We start from the raw sequence: 16,984 nt of genomic DNA on the forward strand, positions 1-16,984 counted from the left end.
AAGTCAGCTTTTACTAGTAGAATTCTTCTGATGTCTAGTTGGTCCTAAATGAAAATGGTGAATATCAAGATGCATGTTTAGTCACTGCTTACTTAGGATTCATCTGTAGTCCCTGCTTACTTAGGATAGCATGGCTTATACATAAAGATTCATCTATAGTCACTACTTACTTAGGATAGCATGACTTGAACATAAAGATTCCTCTATAGTCACAACTTACTTACGATTGCATGGCTTGTACATACAGATTCATCTATAGTCACTGCTTATTTAGGGTAGCATGACTTGAACATAACGATTCATCTATAGTCACTGCTTACTTAGAATAGCATGACTTGAACATTATAAAGATGCATCTATAGTCACTGCTTACTTAGAATAGCATGACTTGAACATTATAAAGATGCATCTATAGTCACTACTTACCTGGGATAGCATGGCTTGAACATAAAGATCCATCTATAGTCACTGCTTACTTAGAATAGCATGACTTGAACATTATAAAGATTGATCTTTAGTCACTACTTACCTGGGATAGCATGGCTTGAACATAAAGATTCATCTATAGTCACTGCTTACTTAGAATAGCATGACTTGAACATTATAAAGATTGATCTTTAGTCACTACTTACCTGGGATTGCATGGCTTAAGCATAAAGATTCACCTGTAGTCACTACTTACCTGGGATTGCATGGCTTAAGCATAATGATTCACCTGTAGTCACTACTTACCTGGGATTGCATGGCTTAAGCATAAAGATTCACCTGTAATCACTACTTACCTGGGATTGCATGGCTTAAGCATAAAGATGCATCTTTAGTCACTACTTACCAGGGATAGCATGGCTTGAGCATAAAGATGCACCTGTAGTTATGCCTACTGAGAACAGCATGGATTAAACCTCATAAAGTTACATCTGTTGTTACCATCTATTTAAATGAGCTTGATTTCAACCTCATAAAGACCACCAACCTAGGATAGCATGGCATAAACCTCATAAAGATATATTTATAGTCACTGCCTACTTAGGATAGCATGGCATAAACCTCATGATCGCTCCAGTGGCCTAGTGCTTAGAGCCTCTGCCTTAGAAGCGGGAGGTAGTGGGTTTGAACCCTGGTCGAGTCATGCCAAAGACTTACAAAAATGGTACTAACAGCTGCCTTGCTGTGTGCTCAGGATTAAGAGGTTAGTATTGCAGACATCGTAGAGATATGACTGATTTTTTTATAAAGCTACATTAAAAAATCCTAATACTAATCACACATAAACCTCATAAAGATGTATCTATAGTAACTACCTACTTAGGGTAGCTTGACACAAACCTCATAAAGATATATCTATAGTAACTACCTACTTAAGATAGCTTGACACAAGTCTCATAAAGATATATCTGTATTCACTACCTACTTAACATAGCTTGACACAGGCCTCTTAAAGATATACCTACAGTCACTACCTTCTTAACGTAGCTTGACACAAACCTCATAAAGATGCATCTGTAGTCACTGCCTGCTTAGAATAGTGTAGCTTAAACCTCAATACTGTATCTATATTCAGGATTGCATGCTTAAACCTTGTAAAGATACATCTGTGGTCACATACTGTAGGTGTGGCTTTTGCAGTATTGTACTTTGAGGGTTTCTTTAAAAAATCATGTTCAGTCTCATTAGGCAGTGGTGACTTAAAAATAAACATAGACGTTGAAAATGTAATACTTCACTCGGGTAAAATGCTATTCACACTGATTCACTTTATCTGTAATGCATTTATATTATATAGTTTTGTTTGAGATGCATGTAGAAGTCACAGTTTATGAATGTCCATTCAGTAGTTAGTGGGAAATGGACCCAGCTAAAAAGACAAAACAGAACAATTATAACATGATAAGTACGTCACAATGAGTTAAAAATATTTTGACAAGGAAGTTCTTCTATGGTAGGATGCTGATAGTAAAGAAAACAAACAAATTCTCACAGGGTCATCAACAAGTGCTTTGCAGGCTAGACAAATATGATGTCATCAAGACATTTGAATAATATAACACCTGTGAAGAACTTGGTAATATAACTGCATGTCGTTTAATATAAAATGACAGTGTTGACAAAGGTTATTTACCATTTTATAATACAAATAAGGACAATAAAGAGATGCAGTCCAAAGTTACATCATCATCATCTTACATCTGAAAACAAAAAAGTCAAAGACAGAAGTTTTCTAGAACTCCTAGCATTAAACATTTCAGGTGTTTGATTGCTTTTAATATTTCATGCACTCAGGAACATCAAATGAACACTAAGGTAGTATCTGGAACCTGATATTGCAGATTGAAATAGTAATACATGATGTGCTTTTCCTTTTTTTTTTTCAGTTTGGCTGGGAAACTTTTACAAGAGCCAATGTTAATAAAGTATTAACTACAATACCTGATAATGTGTTTCGAAGGTAAGACTTGTTTGAGACTATGTTGGAAAGTGTGATGCATACAGAATACAGGTGATGAATGTTATAGTATTTGCATCAGAGTACTCTCCTGTGTATGTTGAATCAATACATATTTATTATTACAGACTTGTTCTTTGAAAATGGAAGAAAATATAGTTAACTTTGTATAGATGAGTATAACAAAAACTTAATTATAGCAGTCTTTTCTTAAAGATGTGGCCTCTTAAGACAGGTAGCTGCTTAGAGGAGATTATATTTTTCTGTCATTTTGCTGCAGAATAAATTAAATATTGCTGTTAATACAGGAGAATGCTTAGATGAAGGTAACCTGTACGTGAGAGTTAACTTTCATTATCTTCTTGCCAACGGAGTTGGGAGGTAACGTAGTACATTATATGTTTGTGTATTTGTTGATATGTGTGTTCTTTCATTTGTACAACCGCTTTGGTGGCCTAAGTGGTTTAAGAATCCACATCAGATGTGGGAGGTTGCAGGTTCAAACCCCAGCCAAGTCATACCAAAGACTTGTATAAATGGTACTAGCAGTTGCCTTGCTTGGCACTCAGGATTAAAAGGTTCATGTTAGTACTGGTCGGCCTGGTGTCAGGATAATGTGACAGGCAGGGACATGATGCTACGTGTCCATTGCATGATGCCCTCATGCTAGACAGCATCACTATAAACTGCCACACTGCAGATATCATAGCAGTAGGACTCAGATTGTTAAGCTACATTAAAAATCCCAAAACTCACACACTCTTTCATTTGTTTGCTCATTTATTTGCTCCTCCTTTAGCATCATCATCCTTGTTTCACCACTTTTAAATTTTTTTATGTGAATGCATCTCATTAACTCTGCCAAATAAAAACTAAGTCACTGCAACCCAATTTTAATACATAAAATTATTTTCATATTTACAGCCATTTATTTATTACATCCACATTATCTCTGATTCTATGTCAGCAACACGAAACTGGATGCATCTCAAAAAGAATAACTCATGCAGAAATTATGTCACTTTGTCTTAATTTTCATGCTTCAGTCACTTTTTTATTTTCAGCTTCCAATTTATTATCAACTTATGCCTTTAATATCTAGGAATCTATTTCACCAACACTCATAAAAATTGGTACATTTACATGTATCTCAACAATGCCCAAAATACATTGGTAAATGGATCTCAAGAAGAGTAACACGACCATATAAAACTACATCATTGTGACCCGTTTTTAGTTTTTTCACCAGTTCATATGTGAATGTTTTTTTCATTGTTATTTGAAATAGTACCATGAAATAGATTACAGGTTTATTTCTGTCTGATGATGACTATCATGATAATAATGCATACAGAATAAAACATAGAAGACAAATATAGATAGTAAGAAAGATTAACAATTTTATTAATATTAATTACTTTCAGCAAGTTTCAGTGTCCACCTCCTGTGCCAGCCAAAACCTGCACCTGCAATATCAGTATATGTCATGATGCATTATATGTTGCAGGTGAGTCTCTACTCCTACCATCCAGCATTCCCTCAGTTGCACGCATGCATTAATCAGACCTGACAAATAAAGATCTCCATTGTGTTCTTGTAATTTCTGTTCCAAGATCTCATTGGTATGGAATAAAAGTAAGAATTCAGTTGAAGACCTTTTTGTTCCAACTGGGTATTTATTGTATTCTTTTATATTGCAATTATTGGTAAATGTTGGAGTACATGCATAGAAAGCTGTCAAACAGACACACACACATGCACACACTTCATCTTTGCCTTTTCTTCAGTGAAAATTTATACTTTTTGATGTTTTAAATTTGGAAATTTGAAACATATTGTAATCTGTTTAGTGTGTGAATTTTGGAGATTTCTCCTCTCACATTTCAGGACGTTATAACAAATACAGCCGGATACTCAGCCAGACACCTTGGGTTGTAGATGGAGGAAGGAAGGGAGAGACATCAGTGGAGGAGCTGATCTGTACACCAATTGACCAGCTATTTAAACCAGATGGTAAGCACATGCACTTAAAACCAGACATGTCAGAAATTTTTTTTCCATGCCTGTTACTGAAGCATCACAGGATGTAGACAGTTCTTGCAAGAAAGACATTTTTGTTTGTCAGAGATTTATTAGGTCTGTTGTTGTAGTTGTTGTTTTGCTTATGGTTCTTAGCCCTATTCATATCTAACATGGGTCAGTGTTGCATGTTGGGTTTGCGTCATGGAGCAGAATCCTAATGTGGCAGACAAGAGTCAGTCTTAGTGTGCTGAGCATGACTTCTTTGATAAATCTAATGGGTGTTTGTAGATTTTATGCCTGCATTCCGTGTCAGTAAAACAGAGGTTTTTTAAACAAAACTAAAAAAATAATGATCCTTCCTTTTTAAGGGAATGGATAACATGTGACAGAGCACTTCATTTGAACTCTGAGGTCTGTGTTTAAACTTTTCCTTCACCTGTATCATTCTAGGGGATAATGGTGATCATTGTGTAATTGATGGTGCCACACTTTTTATCTTTTCATGATAAGACATAAATTATATAGGCTGAGTACATATATATTGAATTACACATTGATGGGCTTAATGAGGTATATCTAAATTTCACTAGGATGGGTTGAATGGAGTATACTTGAATTACATTAGGATGGCCTGAATGGAGTATACTTGAATTGCAGAAGGATGGACTGAATTGAGTATATTTGAATTAACACCAGGATGGGCTGAATGGAGTATACTTGAATTTCATAAGGGATGAGCTGAAAGGTGTATATTTGAATTTCACTAAGATGGGATGAATGGAGTATACTTGAATTACATTAGGATGGCCTGAATGGAGTATATTTGAATTGCAGAAGGATGGACTGAATTGAGTATATTTGAATTAACACCAGGATGGGCTGAATGGAGTATACTTGAATTACATTAGGATGGGCTGAATGGAGTATATTTGAATTGCAGAAGGATGGACTGAATTGAGTATATTTGAATTAACACCAGGATGGGCTGAATGGAGTATACTTGAATTACATTAGGATGGCCTGAATGGAGTATATTTGAATTACATTAGGATGGCCTGAATGGAGTATACTTGAATTACATTAGGATGGCCTGAATGGAGTATACTTGAATTACATTAGGATGGCCTGAATGGAGTATACTTGAATTACATTAGGATGGCCTGAATGGAGTATATTTGAATTACATTAGGATGGCCTGAATGGAGTATACTTGAATTACATTAGGATGGCCTGAATGGAGTATACTTGAATTACATTAGGATGGCCTGAATGGAGTATATTTGAATTGCAGAAGGATGGACTGAATTGAGTATATTTGAATTAACACCAGGATGGGCTGAATGGAATATGTTTGAATTTCATAAGGGATGAGCTGAAAGGTGTATATTTGAATTTCACTAAGATGGGATGAATGGAGTATACTTGAATTACACTTGGATGGGCTAACTAGGATGGGCTGAATGGAATCTATCTGAATTACATATTGATAATCCATCTTCGCTAGCCAAAGTTCTGATAAGATAACCCTATCTACACATTGGCAGACTGAACAGATATTTTAATGCTTTGTCCTAGCGACAGTTATTGGATTTCAGGAGTTACCGCCCTTAGTATGTAATGCCAAATAACACTGTTGCATTGTACATCAGTCGGAAATGGTGGAGCCGATTGATTTTAAAAGGATACCTTGTAAATTTAACATTAAAGTATGACATTACAGATGTATTTGAGTGAAAGGTATTTGTACAAACACAGACCGGCAGATGAAAATTTCTTATTTATCAGTCCATTCAAGTTGTGTGCTTCCCTTGTCTCAGTCATGTATAGATAGGGTTGTCATATCGGAACCTTGGCTAGCAAAGATGTAGGATAGACTGAGTGTGGTATATTTGAATTACACCAGGATGGGCTGAATGAAGTATATTATAATTACACTAGGATTGGCTGAATTACACTAAGATGGGCTGAATGGAGTTTATTTAAATGACACTGGTATGGGATGAATGGAATATATTGGAATTACACTAAGATATGCTGAATGGAGTTTATTTAAATGACACTGGTATGGAATGAATGGAATATATTGGAATTACACTAAGATATGCTGAATGGAATATATGTGGCCTGATGCAATCAACAATGTGATCTTACCTTGAACTTTAGGACCAGGCATAGTGTGCACAATAATGAGAATTATTTATGTTATAACACCAGTTCAAACTCAATATTAGTCCCTGAGATGTTTCTTCAAACAAATAAAAGACAACATTTATGTATTACCTTGCAGAGCACAGATTTTCCTCATCAGGCAGAGAAGATGTAGATGTCAGGATGTTGGGATCAGGTAAGTTGGTTAGTGGTGATATACCTCCAATAGAGGCAGTATATAACAATTCTCATGTTCATCCATACATCCATCATTCATCTGTTGATATTATGAACACAACTAGTCCTTTAATTTTTGCTAGATTGACAAAAAACTAAGTATATATTATTGTGATCACTAGCAGATGTACAGATCAATGACCCACTTGGTGCCCCCCTCCCCTTTTTTTTCTCTACTGGTCAAAGACCTGAAGAGTTTATGGAAGGGCCTATAGTCTGTCATCTGTCCAGCCATTAAAACAAGTTTTGTTATCACTACTACTTGTAAATTACTTTGAAGATTGCTATGAAACTTAACACACATTCATTGCTAGATCTAATTGGTCCTATTTGCAAATGGTGCTGTTTAAAACATCCAATATTGCCACCACAGTGGCTTCTTGAAAATCTTGTTATTGTTACATCTCCAGAATGGATGGTCAGATGAACATGGGGTTTTCACTAGAAGACTTAATATGATGTCACACTGGTCACCACTACAGCAATCTTGAAAATTTTGTTATTGCTACTTCTTCTGAACTGAACATGGTAATGACCAGGGTTTCTCACCAGAAGACCTTTTATGATGTTTATTTGGTTTTAAATGAAAAGCGTGCCACTTGGACATCCAGTATGGCAGCCAGTGTCCATCTTGACAATTTTGATTCATGATTATATGATGAGATAATGTTCAATTCTGACTGAGTAAGCGGCAGTGAAGATGTTGATGGTAAGATACAGGAGTGCAAGGTATAAGTATCATGTTATTAAAACAACTGATGAGATAATGCTGAATTTTATTTGGGTAAGCTGTAGTAAAGATGTTGATGGTAATGTTGAATTTTATTTGGGTAACCTGCAGTAGAAATGTTAATGGTAATGTTGAATTCTAATTGGGTAAGCTGCAGTAAAGATGTTGATGGTAACGTTGAATTTTATTTGGGTAAGCTGCAGTAGAGATGTTGATGGTAATGTTGAATTCTAATTGGGTAAGCTGCAGTAAAGATGTTGATGGTAATGTTGAATTCTAATTGGGTAAGCCGCAGTAAAGATCTTGATGGTAATGTTGAATTTTAATTGGGTAAGCTGCAGTGAAGCTGTTGATGGTAATGTTGAATTCTAATTGGGTAAGCTGCAGTAGAGATGTTGATGGTAATGTTAAACTCTAATTGGGTTAGCTGCAGTAAAGATGTTGATGGTAATGTTGAATTCTAATTGGGTAAGCTGCAGTAAAGATCTTGATGGTAATGTTGAATTTTAATTGGGTAAGCTGCAGTAAAGATGTTGATGGTAATGTTGAATTTTATTTGGGTAAGCTGCAGTAAAGATGTTGATGGTAATGTTGAATTTTATTTGGGTAAGCTGCAGTAGAGATGTTGATGGTAATGTTGAATTCTAATTGGGTAAGCTGCAGTAAAGATGTTGATGGTAATGTTGAATTCTAATTGGGTAGGCTGCAGTAAAGATGTTGATGGTAATGTTGAATTTTATTTGGGTAAGCTGCAGTAAAGATGTTAATGGTTATGTTGAATTCTGGGTAAGCTGCAAATGGAACATTTGGATTAATATATCCTTATGTCATTTTTCTTTTCTCATTCCATCCATTCCAGAAACCCATTTGATATATAATATAAAAAAACAGCACTCATCATCTTGACAGTATTGCACTCTCTCTCTGTCTATAAAATTTTAAGAAATATATTAAAATTTGGGATCAGTCATCATCATAAAGAATATTTGTTAGAATTTTTAATTAAAAGAATATAAATTTCCCCTGAATTATGCACAATCAAAACAACTTTCTTTGTTGATATTTTGTACTTTTTTAATTCTTCTTTGTGCACAGTATTGATATTAGATTATTATTAATGTGCAGAGTCGCAGTTTAAGTGTATTCACAACATATTTTGTGAAAATAATATCAACAAATACATAAATTGTCTTTCTGGAGAAGTTCTGGCAAGGATATGACAGAAGGTCAGTGCTAAACATATACATGTGCAAAGCGTTTTAAATAAAAACAAAAATGTGTCGGAGTTGATCAACTGAACCAAATGGAAATATATAGATCATTTATACAATGTCTCAAAACAAACATCAAGTCTTTTCATTGACTGTTAGGCATATAGGTTCCACAAAGGAGAAGAAAACTATAGACAATTTAATTGTTAATTTCCTTTATTAAAAGTAGTCCTGGATAAACATTAAATACATATTTAAGGAGCAGAGAGGGGCATATTTTGCCTACATAAGTTTTATCTGGATCTGAGTATGGGCCGAAAATGACTCTTACAGTCCCTACATCATTATCACCTGTCTTTGCCCCAGCATGGATGGTAATTTTGTATCATATATTCCATGTGGAATTGTAAATATTAAGGTTTGAAAATAATTCTGTGCAGGAGAGACAAGAACAACTAGCAAATCATGTTACATAATTAAGATGTAATATTAACAATTCATGATACATAATTTGGGCTTGATGTAATATTAGCATATTATTGTAAATAATTTATACATACTGTAATATTAGCAAATCAAGGTATATAATTTACGCATATTGTGATACATGTATTAACAAATCATGGTACATACTTTGAGCATGATGTAATATTAGCATATTATTGTACATAATTTACATATTGTAATATTAGCAAATCATGGTACATAATTTACACATATTGTAATATTAACAAATCATGGTACTTAATTTGGGCATGATGTAATATTAGCATATTATTGTACATAATTTACACATATTGTAATATTAGCAAATCAGGATACATAATTTACACATATTGTAATACATGTATTAACAAATCATGGTACATAATTTGGGCATGATGTAATATTAGCATATTATTGTACATAATTTACACATATTGTAATATTAGCCAATCAGGGTACATAATTTACATATTGTAATATTAGCAAATCAGTGTACATAATTTACATATATTGTAATATTAGCAAATCATTGTACATAATTTACACATATTGTAATATTAGCAAATCAGGGCAAATAAATTTACACATATTGTAATATTAGCAAATCAGGGCACATACATTACACATTGTAATATTAGCAAATCTGGGCAAGGAAATTTACACATATTGTAATATTAGCAAATCAGGGTACATAATTTACACACATTGTAATATTAGCAAATCAGGGTACATAATTTACACACATTGTAATATTAGCAAATCAGGGCACATAATTTACACATTGTAATATTAGCCAATCAGTGTACATAATTCAATCATATTGTAATATTAGCAAATCAGGGTACATAATTTACACATATTGTAATATTAGCAAATCAGGGCACATAATTTACACATTGTAATATTAGCCAATCAGTGTACATAGTTTACACATATTGTAATATTAGCCAGTGTACATAATTTACACATATTGTAATATTAGCAAATCAGTGTACATAATTTACACACATTATAATATTAGCAAATCATGGTACATAATTTACACATTGTAATATTAGCCAATCAGAGTACATAATTTACACATATTGTAATATTAGCAAAACATGGTACATAATTTACACATATTGTAATATTAGTCAATCAGTGTACATAATTTACACATATTGTAATATTAGCAAATCATGGTACATAATTTACACATATTATAATATAAGCAAATCATGGTACATAATTTACACATATTGTAATATCAGCAAATTGGTGTACATAATTTACACATATTGTAATATTAGCAAATCAGGGCAAATAAATTTACACATATTGTAATATTAGCAAATCAGGGTACATAATTTACACACATTGTAATATTAGCAAATCAGGGTACATAATTTACACACATTGTAATATTAGCAAATTGGTGTACATAATTTACACATATTGTAATGTTAGCAAATCGGGGTACAAAATTTACACACATTGTAATATTAGCAAATCAGGGCACATAATTTACACATTGTAATATTAGCCAATCAGTGTACATAATTTACACATATTGTAATATTAGCAAAACATGGTACATAATTTACACATATTGTAATATTAGCAAATCAGGGTACATAATTTACACATATTGTAATATTAGCCAATCAGGGCACATAATTTACACATTGTAATATTAGCCAATCAGGGTACATAATTTACACATATTGTAATGTTAGCAAATCATGGTACTTAATTTACACATATTGTAATATTAGCAAATCAGTGTACATAATTTACACATATTGTAATATTAGCCAATCAGTGTACATAATTTACATGTATTGTAATATGAGCAAATCAGGGTACATAATTTACACATATTGTAATATTAACAAATCATGGTACTTGATTTACACATATTGTAATATTAGCCAACCAGTGTACATAATTTACACATTGTAATATTAGCCAACCAGTGTACATAATTTACACATATTGTAATGTTATACAAAGTTTCTTTTGAATGCGGCTATTGATGTAGAAGATCTATAACTTCTAATACTGTTGACTGCTGGAAAACTGATCTCGCCTTTCACATGTTAGTCTGCAAAATCAAATCAACCTTTTAGTCATCGCATGCAAACAGTATCTCTGTTTGTGTGAACACTGACCATGAAAAGACCTGGATTTGTATTACCTTTATGCTGAAAAATTATACTTAATTATATAATTAGCTTATACTTTTATGGCAGATGTTGTCTTTCCATGTGTGTATATATCTTTTTGCAGGTCGCCCTTTCATTGTAGAGCTGATAAATCCACACAAAGTAAAGTTCAGTAAGCACGATCTAACAAATCTACAAAGAGTAAGTCTGCATACCTTTGGGTTGATGGTATACTACAACCAAAATAGCCATCATGTTTGCAAGTTCATTGAAATCTTAGATTTTTGTAGAGAATGTGATATATGTACAACTTTTGACCCATTATTTTAAAGAGTTCATCTATTTTACCATTAGCTTTTATTTTTATATACCTTTTTGTTCATAGATTCAGCCAGTTTACCTTCTATAAATTGTCCTGTTGTACTATATGTTTACATTTATTTGTAATGGTTTATTTTTCAAATTTCTTTTGTGCAGCTATTTATCTTTACATTTTCCTAACATACCTTTACTTCTCTGCATATATCCAGCATCGCACTGACATGCTGTTTAATCCTATACATATATACATACATACATGCATCCATCCATCCATCCATTCTTACATTCATACATGGTGTCAAACATTTCCACCATTCAAATCCCATTTGTTTCAGCATTGCAAGATCCAAGTTTTTACAGGTTGTTCCTGGAAAGCACAGTGGTATCCATTGTATGGAGGAGGTAAGGGTAGCCAAAAATGTATGTAGCAGTGGACAAAAGGGAAAGACACACATTGAATGGCTGGCTGAGACACTTTCCCACCCTACTCTACCACATCAGACTGATGCAAAATGGGCGTTTTCAGTTTTAGACTGTCATTAAACATTTGTTCTTACAGTGACTTGGTAATCTTTAGACATGCATTTAAGGCACATACAAAATTTTCTTCTTTCAATGTTGCTGTTAATCAGTGCATTCTAAAAAGTAGCAAGTTTCCGAATATGAAATCATAGTTTGATTTTTCAGAGAAAGGCTGCACACCAACATCTCTGTGGTATTTTGTTTGCAAGCATAAACTAGAGTTATTGCCTTCGATTTAGTACTATGTTGCTTTCATCATGCGCAAGATTATTTTTATGAAAGAAGAACTGTTTGACCTTGGTTCACCTGTAAACACAGACTCAGCTCTGCATTTAGTTTTTTTTTCTGCTGAATATAATTATCCATTGCACCCTGTGTGCTTCTTCGTATAGTTCCATTGCACTGAGTGTAGAGGTGCATCACAAAATATTTTATGTAGAATTGTTGTATTCTGTTTAAAATGTGCACGGAATGCTTTCTAATTGATGCCTTTGGTGACTTTGACTGTGGCAGCCTTTTTTATAGTTGGTTTGGAATTTATGCATCAAAGCTTGTAGCTGTTCTGCAGGCCATATTGTATGAAGGTGATGGCATGTGAAGAGCTATCATTCTTTTAAATTTACTTTAAAAAATCAAGTGAAAATGTAAAATTAGATGACTTTGACAACACATTTTTGTTCACCTGTTACATAAAAATCATATTATATGCATGAGTGCACTGGGAAAAGGTCCATTCTGACAATTCTGTCATTTTTGTCTCTCTGACAGACAAGACATAGCTTACTAAGAATTCCAAGTGTAGTAATGCTGCTTTTTTAAGCAGAGTAAGCTAGCGGTAGTCCCACAAGAATTTTGCTTCAACAGCAACACAAAATATAGCACCAGCTCCATTTTTAACTGCATTGAAGAGGGAAGAGCATAAATTTCGAACCAGATTAATCAACATAACCAACAGTTATATTCTGTCTTCTATCAGGTCACAGGAGGCTGTGGACCATTGGTCCAGTCATCAATATTAATGACTGATTTGCAGCTTTTTTCAGTTTTGTATTTACTACCAGAGATGTGTCATTTCTATCTGAACATATTTTTTTTCCACACATCAATCTTTATAATGTATATCAATATTATGTGTGTTAATTCTTATGATTATAGATTGTAAGGGTCATTTTTAAACACATTACATAGCTTCAGCATAATGGGTTTTATGTTTAATTGGAGTAAACATGTTATTGTGGCCTTTTGACTTTGGAAGTGGAGAAGAAATCTTGTTGACAAATCTGATGGGATTTGATTTCAGGTGATTGGTTTTCCCCTAAGGAAACCAGGTGACCTAATTTTTGAGACTGGTCAGCCTGGTGTCAGGATAATGTGACTGGGTGGGACATGAAGCTACATGTCTGCAGCATGATGCCCCAATGCTAGACATCAGTATGAACTGCCACACTGCAGACACCATAGTGACATGACAATTTTTATAAAAAAATCTGTTGTTGTTGTTGTTGTAGGGTTTAACGCCATTTTTCAGCACAAGATAGGCCATATATGGCGGCCAGTATAACTGGTGGAGGAAGAACCCTGGAAAACCCAGGAAAGAATCACCGACCCACGAGAAGCTACTGGCAGGCTTTCCCACGTACCCACGCTAGCTGAGCCTTGGACTCGAACATACGCAGACAGAGGTGAGATGGCAGTGATCCGGAACAGTGAGCGCTTTAGACAACTCGGCCACTCGGGGCCCCAAAAAATCAGTTAAAAATCCAAATCACACACATCTGCTGAAAAATGGCTAACTACTAATGTGATTTCTAACAATTTCACAATCTCTCTACATTCAGGTGTGGAATTTTGATTAATTGATGAATACACCTCTGCTCTTGCGATCTCTGAGTATATGCCTTCAGTGTACAATCTATAGAGATGGTTATTTTTGAGGTCCATGGAGTAGTTTCATTTTCCAAATGGTGCAAAAAACTTCATGTTTCTCTAAGTTGAAAACAGAAATGAAGTCATTGTTGCCTTAATGTTTTTTTTTCTCTGAATGAATTAGTATAAATAACAGCCACAAGTTTTGTGTGATGGAATTTTGAATAAGTCACAATTACAGAAAAGCTCTGTAACAATAAAATCAATGCTTCCATTTCTTTGAACTAAATGAATAAAATATAGCGTAACTTAGTCAGTTCTATCATGGTGAAAAATATTGTACTGGAGGGTTTTTATGAGTCGATAATCCCTGAGCTTAGTTTAATTTTAAAACAATTGCAGAGGTACCCCTCAATATATTTAACCAATGACGCAATACCAGTTTCCAAGTGACGAGATTGCTCATTGAAATTCATACATGAATGTTAATTATTGACCAGTATCTTAAAAGAACTTCAAAATTAAAATGTCAGCATGAACCAGCAGCCTATTCTCAGATTTCCAAACCTCACCAGCAACAATGTGCATGTCACTACTAGATTGGCATTTACAATTGCTTTGAATGACAGCTTGCCATCATTAGACACCAACCATACAATTATAAAAAAAACAAAACAACATGCCTGCATCATCTCCCTGATAATCATATATGTTGTCTATGTCAAAGCCGGTGTCCTCTTCACCCATGCTTGTGCTGCCATGACTGTATTTTGCCATGGGATGGTTTACACTGGTATTGGTAGCCTTGTAGGTAATCTATCAGTTGTTAAGAATATATGTGAGAGCATTAGCAATGTAGTTGATGCTCCAGTCCTTGTCTGGTGGCTCTGGACAGGTGGCACATTTATAGCTCTGGGCAACCACATTCTGACTAGACCAGTCCATGTATACTTGTCATTCCTGCGGTTTCTGCTGTCTGCTTTTCTCCAGTTATTTTTGTGTCTGAATGACAAGCACTTTCATGTCATCAGCAGCCCTTGAGTGTCCTTGTGAGTAGTATGGTGGAAGAGGTATATGGGGTCATTGTGCATGACAATCACTATATTCAGAGTGTGGCAGCATGTGAATGTCATGAGGAAATACTGGTATCATGGATGAAGAGTTTGTTGTTGTTGACAGTCCTGTATGGTCTTTGTGACACCATGATCTACAGAGGAATTTGGGAGTGCTGTTTCTTGTAAGCATTTGGTCCACACCATCACACGCTTGAATGGTAACATGAGACTTAGTCACCTCCTGCATGACATACTCAGCATCTGAGCTTATCTTTCTCATGTTTTTTTTTTATATACCTGGGCATAGGTCCAGCTGACCAATTTGGTCCCTTACCTGCTGCTATTAATCTGTTTGTAGTCCCTGTTGCTGAATATTGTGACCATGAGTTTACATGATGCATGCTGTCTTTAGTAAACACTATCGGGGGGGCGGGGGACAGAGACTTCAGCTTCCAACTGCTGCAGCCTGACTCGTGGCATTGTCTTCAATCTATGGTACATGGCTGACTCTAAGACTTTGTCATCTCTGCAGTTCATCTTAAAGGGCCTCCATTCCAGTGTGTGCTTCCTCAGAGTATGGCTTGGAGATATGAAGGTGAAGATGCTGTGGGAAGATCTGCACAAGGATATCATCATTTTGCTTGTTGAAGTTGACATCAAGGGTCTGTGAGACAAGCTCATTTTGGGATGGATCATCATTTCCAAGAATAATAGGCATGCTTTGATGAAGTCAAGGATCCACTTGAACTGTGACATGGCGTACAAGAAGACCTCATCAAAGATAATAGTGTAGTAATGATTGACATAGTGGGGAGGAAAGGTGGAATCGTTCTCACCATCTTTGGTGTTTGATCAATAAGTCTGTGATGTCCAGTCAGTTTTCATTGGCAGCTCTATGCTTATGAACTATGCTTATGGTTTTCTCCCCATACTATTAAGTTCAAGAGTGTTCTTTCTAGTTCTAGAATAACATCCAACAACCACGAGAGGACCAGCCTTTGGTTGCAGCATGTCAGTTTGTACTGTTTACTGGAAAGTTCATCTACAATTGCCTCTATTCCATCATCTAGCAGTTCTGTCAGATAGTTGTCTATTTCCTTTGCAATCTTCAGAAATTGTCACTGTTCATGAATTTTTGAATAAACCAGTTAGTCTTTGGTGATAAGATTAAAACATGCAGATTACTTGCAATTTGCCAAATACTTTAGCCACAGTCCTATTTAGGATACATGGAAAATAAGGAAACCTGAAGCAAAAACTTGCTTTGAAATTATGTGGTGGCTTCCTTGGTTATGACATAGTGTATCAGACATAAATAAACAAAATCAGTTACAAAAAAAGAGAAAGAAATTCCTTGCTTAGTGACTGCTTCTTTTTTGTATCAGTGTTAGTAAGACTGGGTTAAAATTAACGTTTTTCATCAAACATATTCCATTCCATGTCCTATTTCTGTCTAGAATATTTTTTGGAGACATTCGCTGCTCATCATGGGGAGGGAAAATATTTATATAACTCAGCCAACCTGTCACTGGTTACTCTATTTCCACACTACTACTGCACTGCAAATTTATAGAACTTTGCTATCCTTTCATTGATAACTCTCTTTTCTTTCCACTCTATTGCTGCCTTTCAATATTGTATCAGCAGGTGATCATGTAATATTTATCTTTCAGAAAATCAATGATTCTACAGAGGATATTAAAGTTCGTGACCTGCAAATGGTTAGCAAGTGAGTAAAAAAAATTTTATATCTTTGAAAAGAACAAGAATTTTAAACTTCCTAATTAGATATTTCG

The 16,984-nt window shown here is 34.6% G+C and overlaps 1 protein-coding gene across 1 annotated transcript in view; it reads left to right on the plus strand.

Annotated features, from left to right (window-relative positions):
- LOC149804345 (tRNA pseudouridine synthase Pus10-like) overlaps window positions 1-16,984 on the plus strand; it is a 56,660-nt gene that overhangs the window by 25,883 nt on the left and 13,793 nt on the right. The window contains exons 9-14 of the mRNA XM_089939160.1: window positions 2,373-2,446; window positions 3,868-3,950; window positions 4,331-4,456; window positions 6,753-6,809; window positions 11,549-11,625; window positions 16,862-16,917. Of these exons, the coding sequence (XP_089795286.1) occupies window positions 2,373-2,446; window positions 3,868-3,950; window positions 4,331-4,456; window positions 6,753-6,809; window positions 11,549-11,625; window positions 16,862-16,917 (473 nt within the window). The remainder of the gene's footprint in view (window positions 1-2,372; window positions 2,447-3,867; window positions 3,951-4,330; window positions 4,457-6,752; window positions 6,810-11,548; window positions 11,626-16,861; window positions 16,918-16,984) is intronic.

This window comes from Sinohyriopsis cumingii, chromosome 2, assembly GCF_028554795.1.
Source record: "Sinohyriopsis cumingii isolate HCF-2022 chromosome 2, ASM2855479v2, whole genome shotgun sequence".
NCBI lineage: Eukaryota > Metazoa > Mollusca > Bivalvia > Unionida > Unionidae > Sinohyriopsis > Sinohyriopsis cumingii.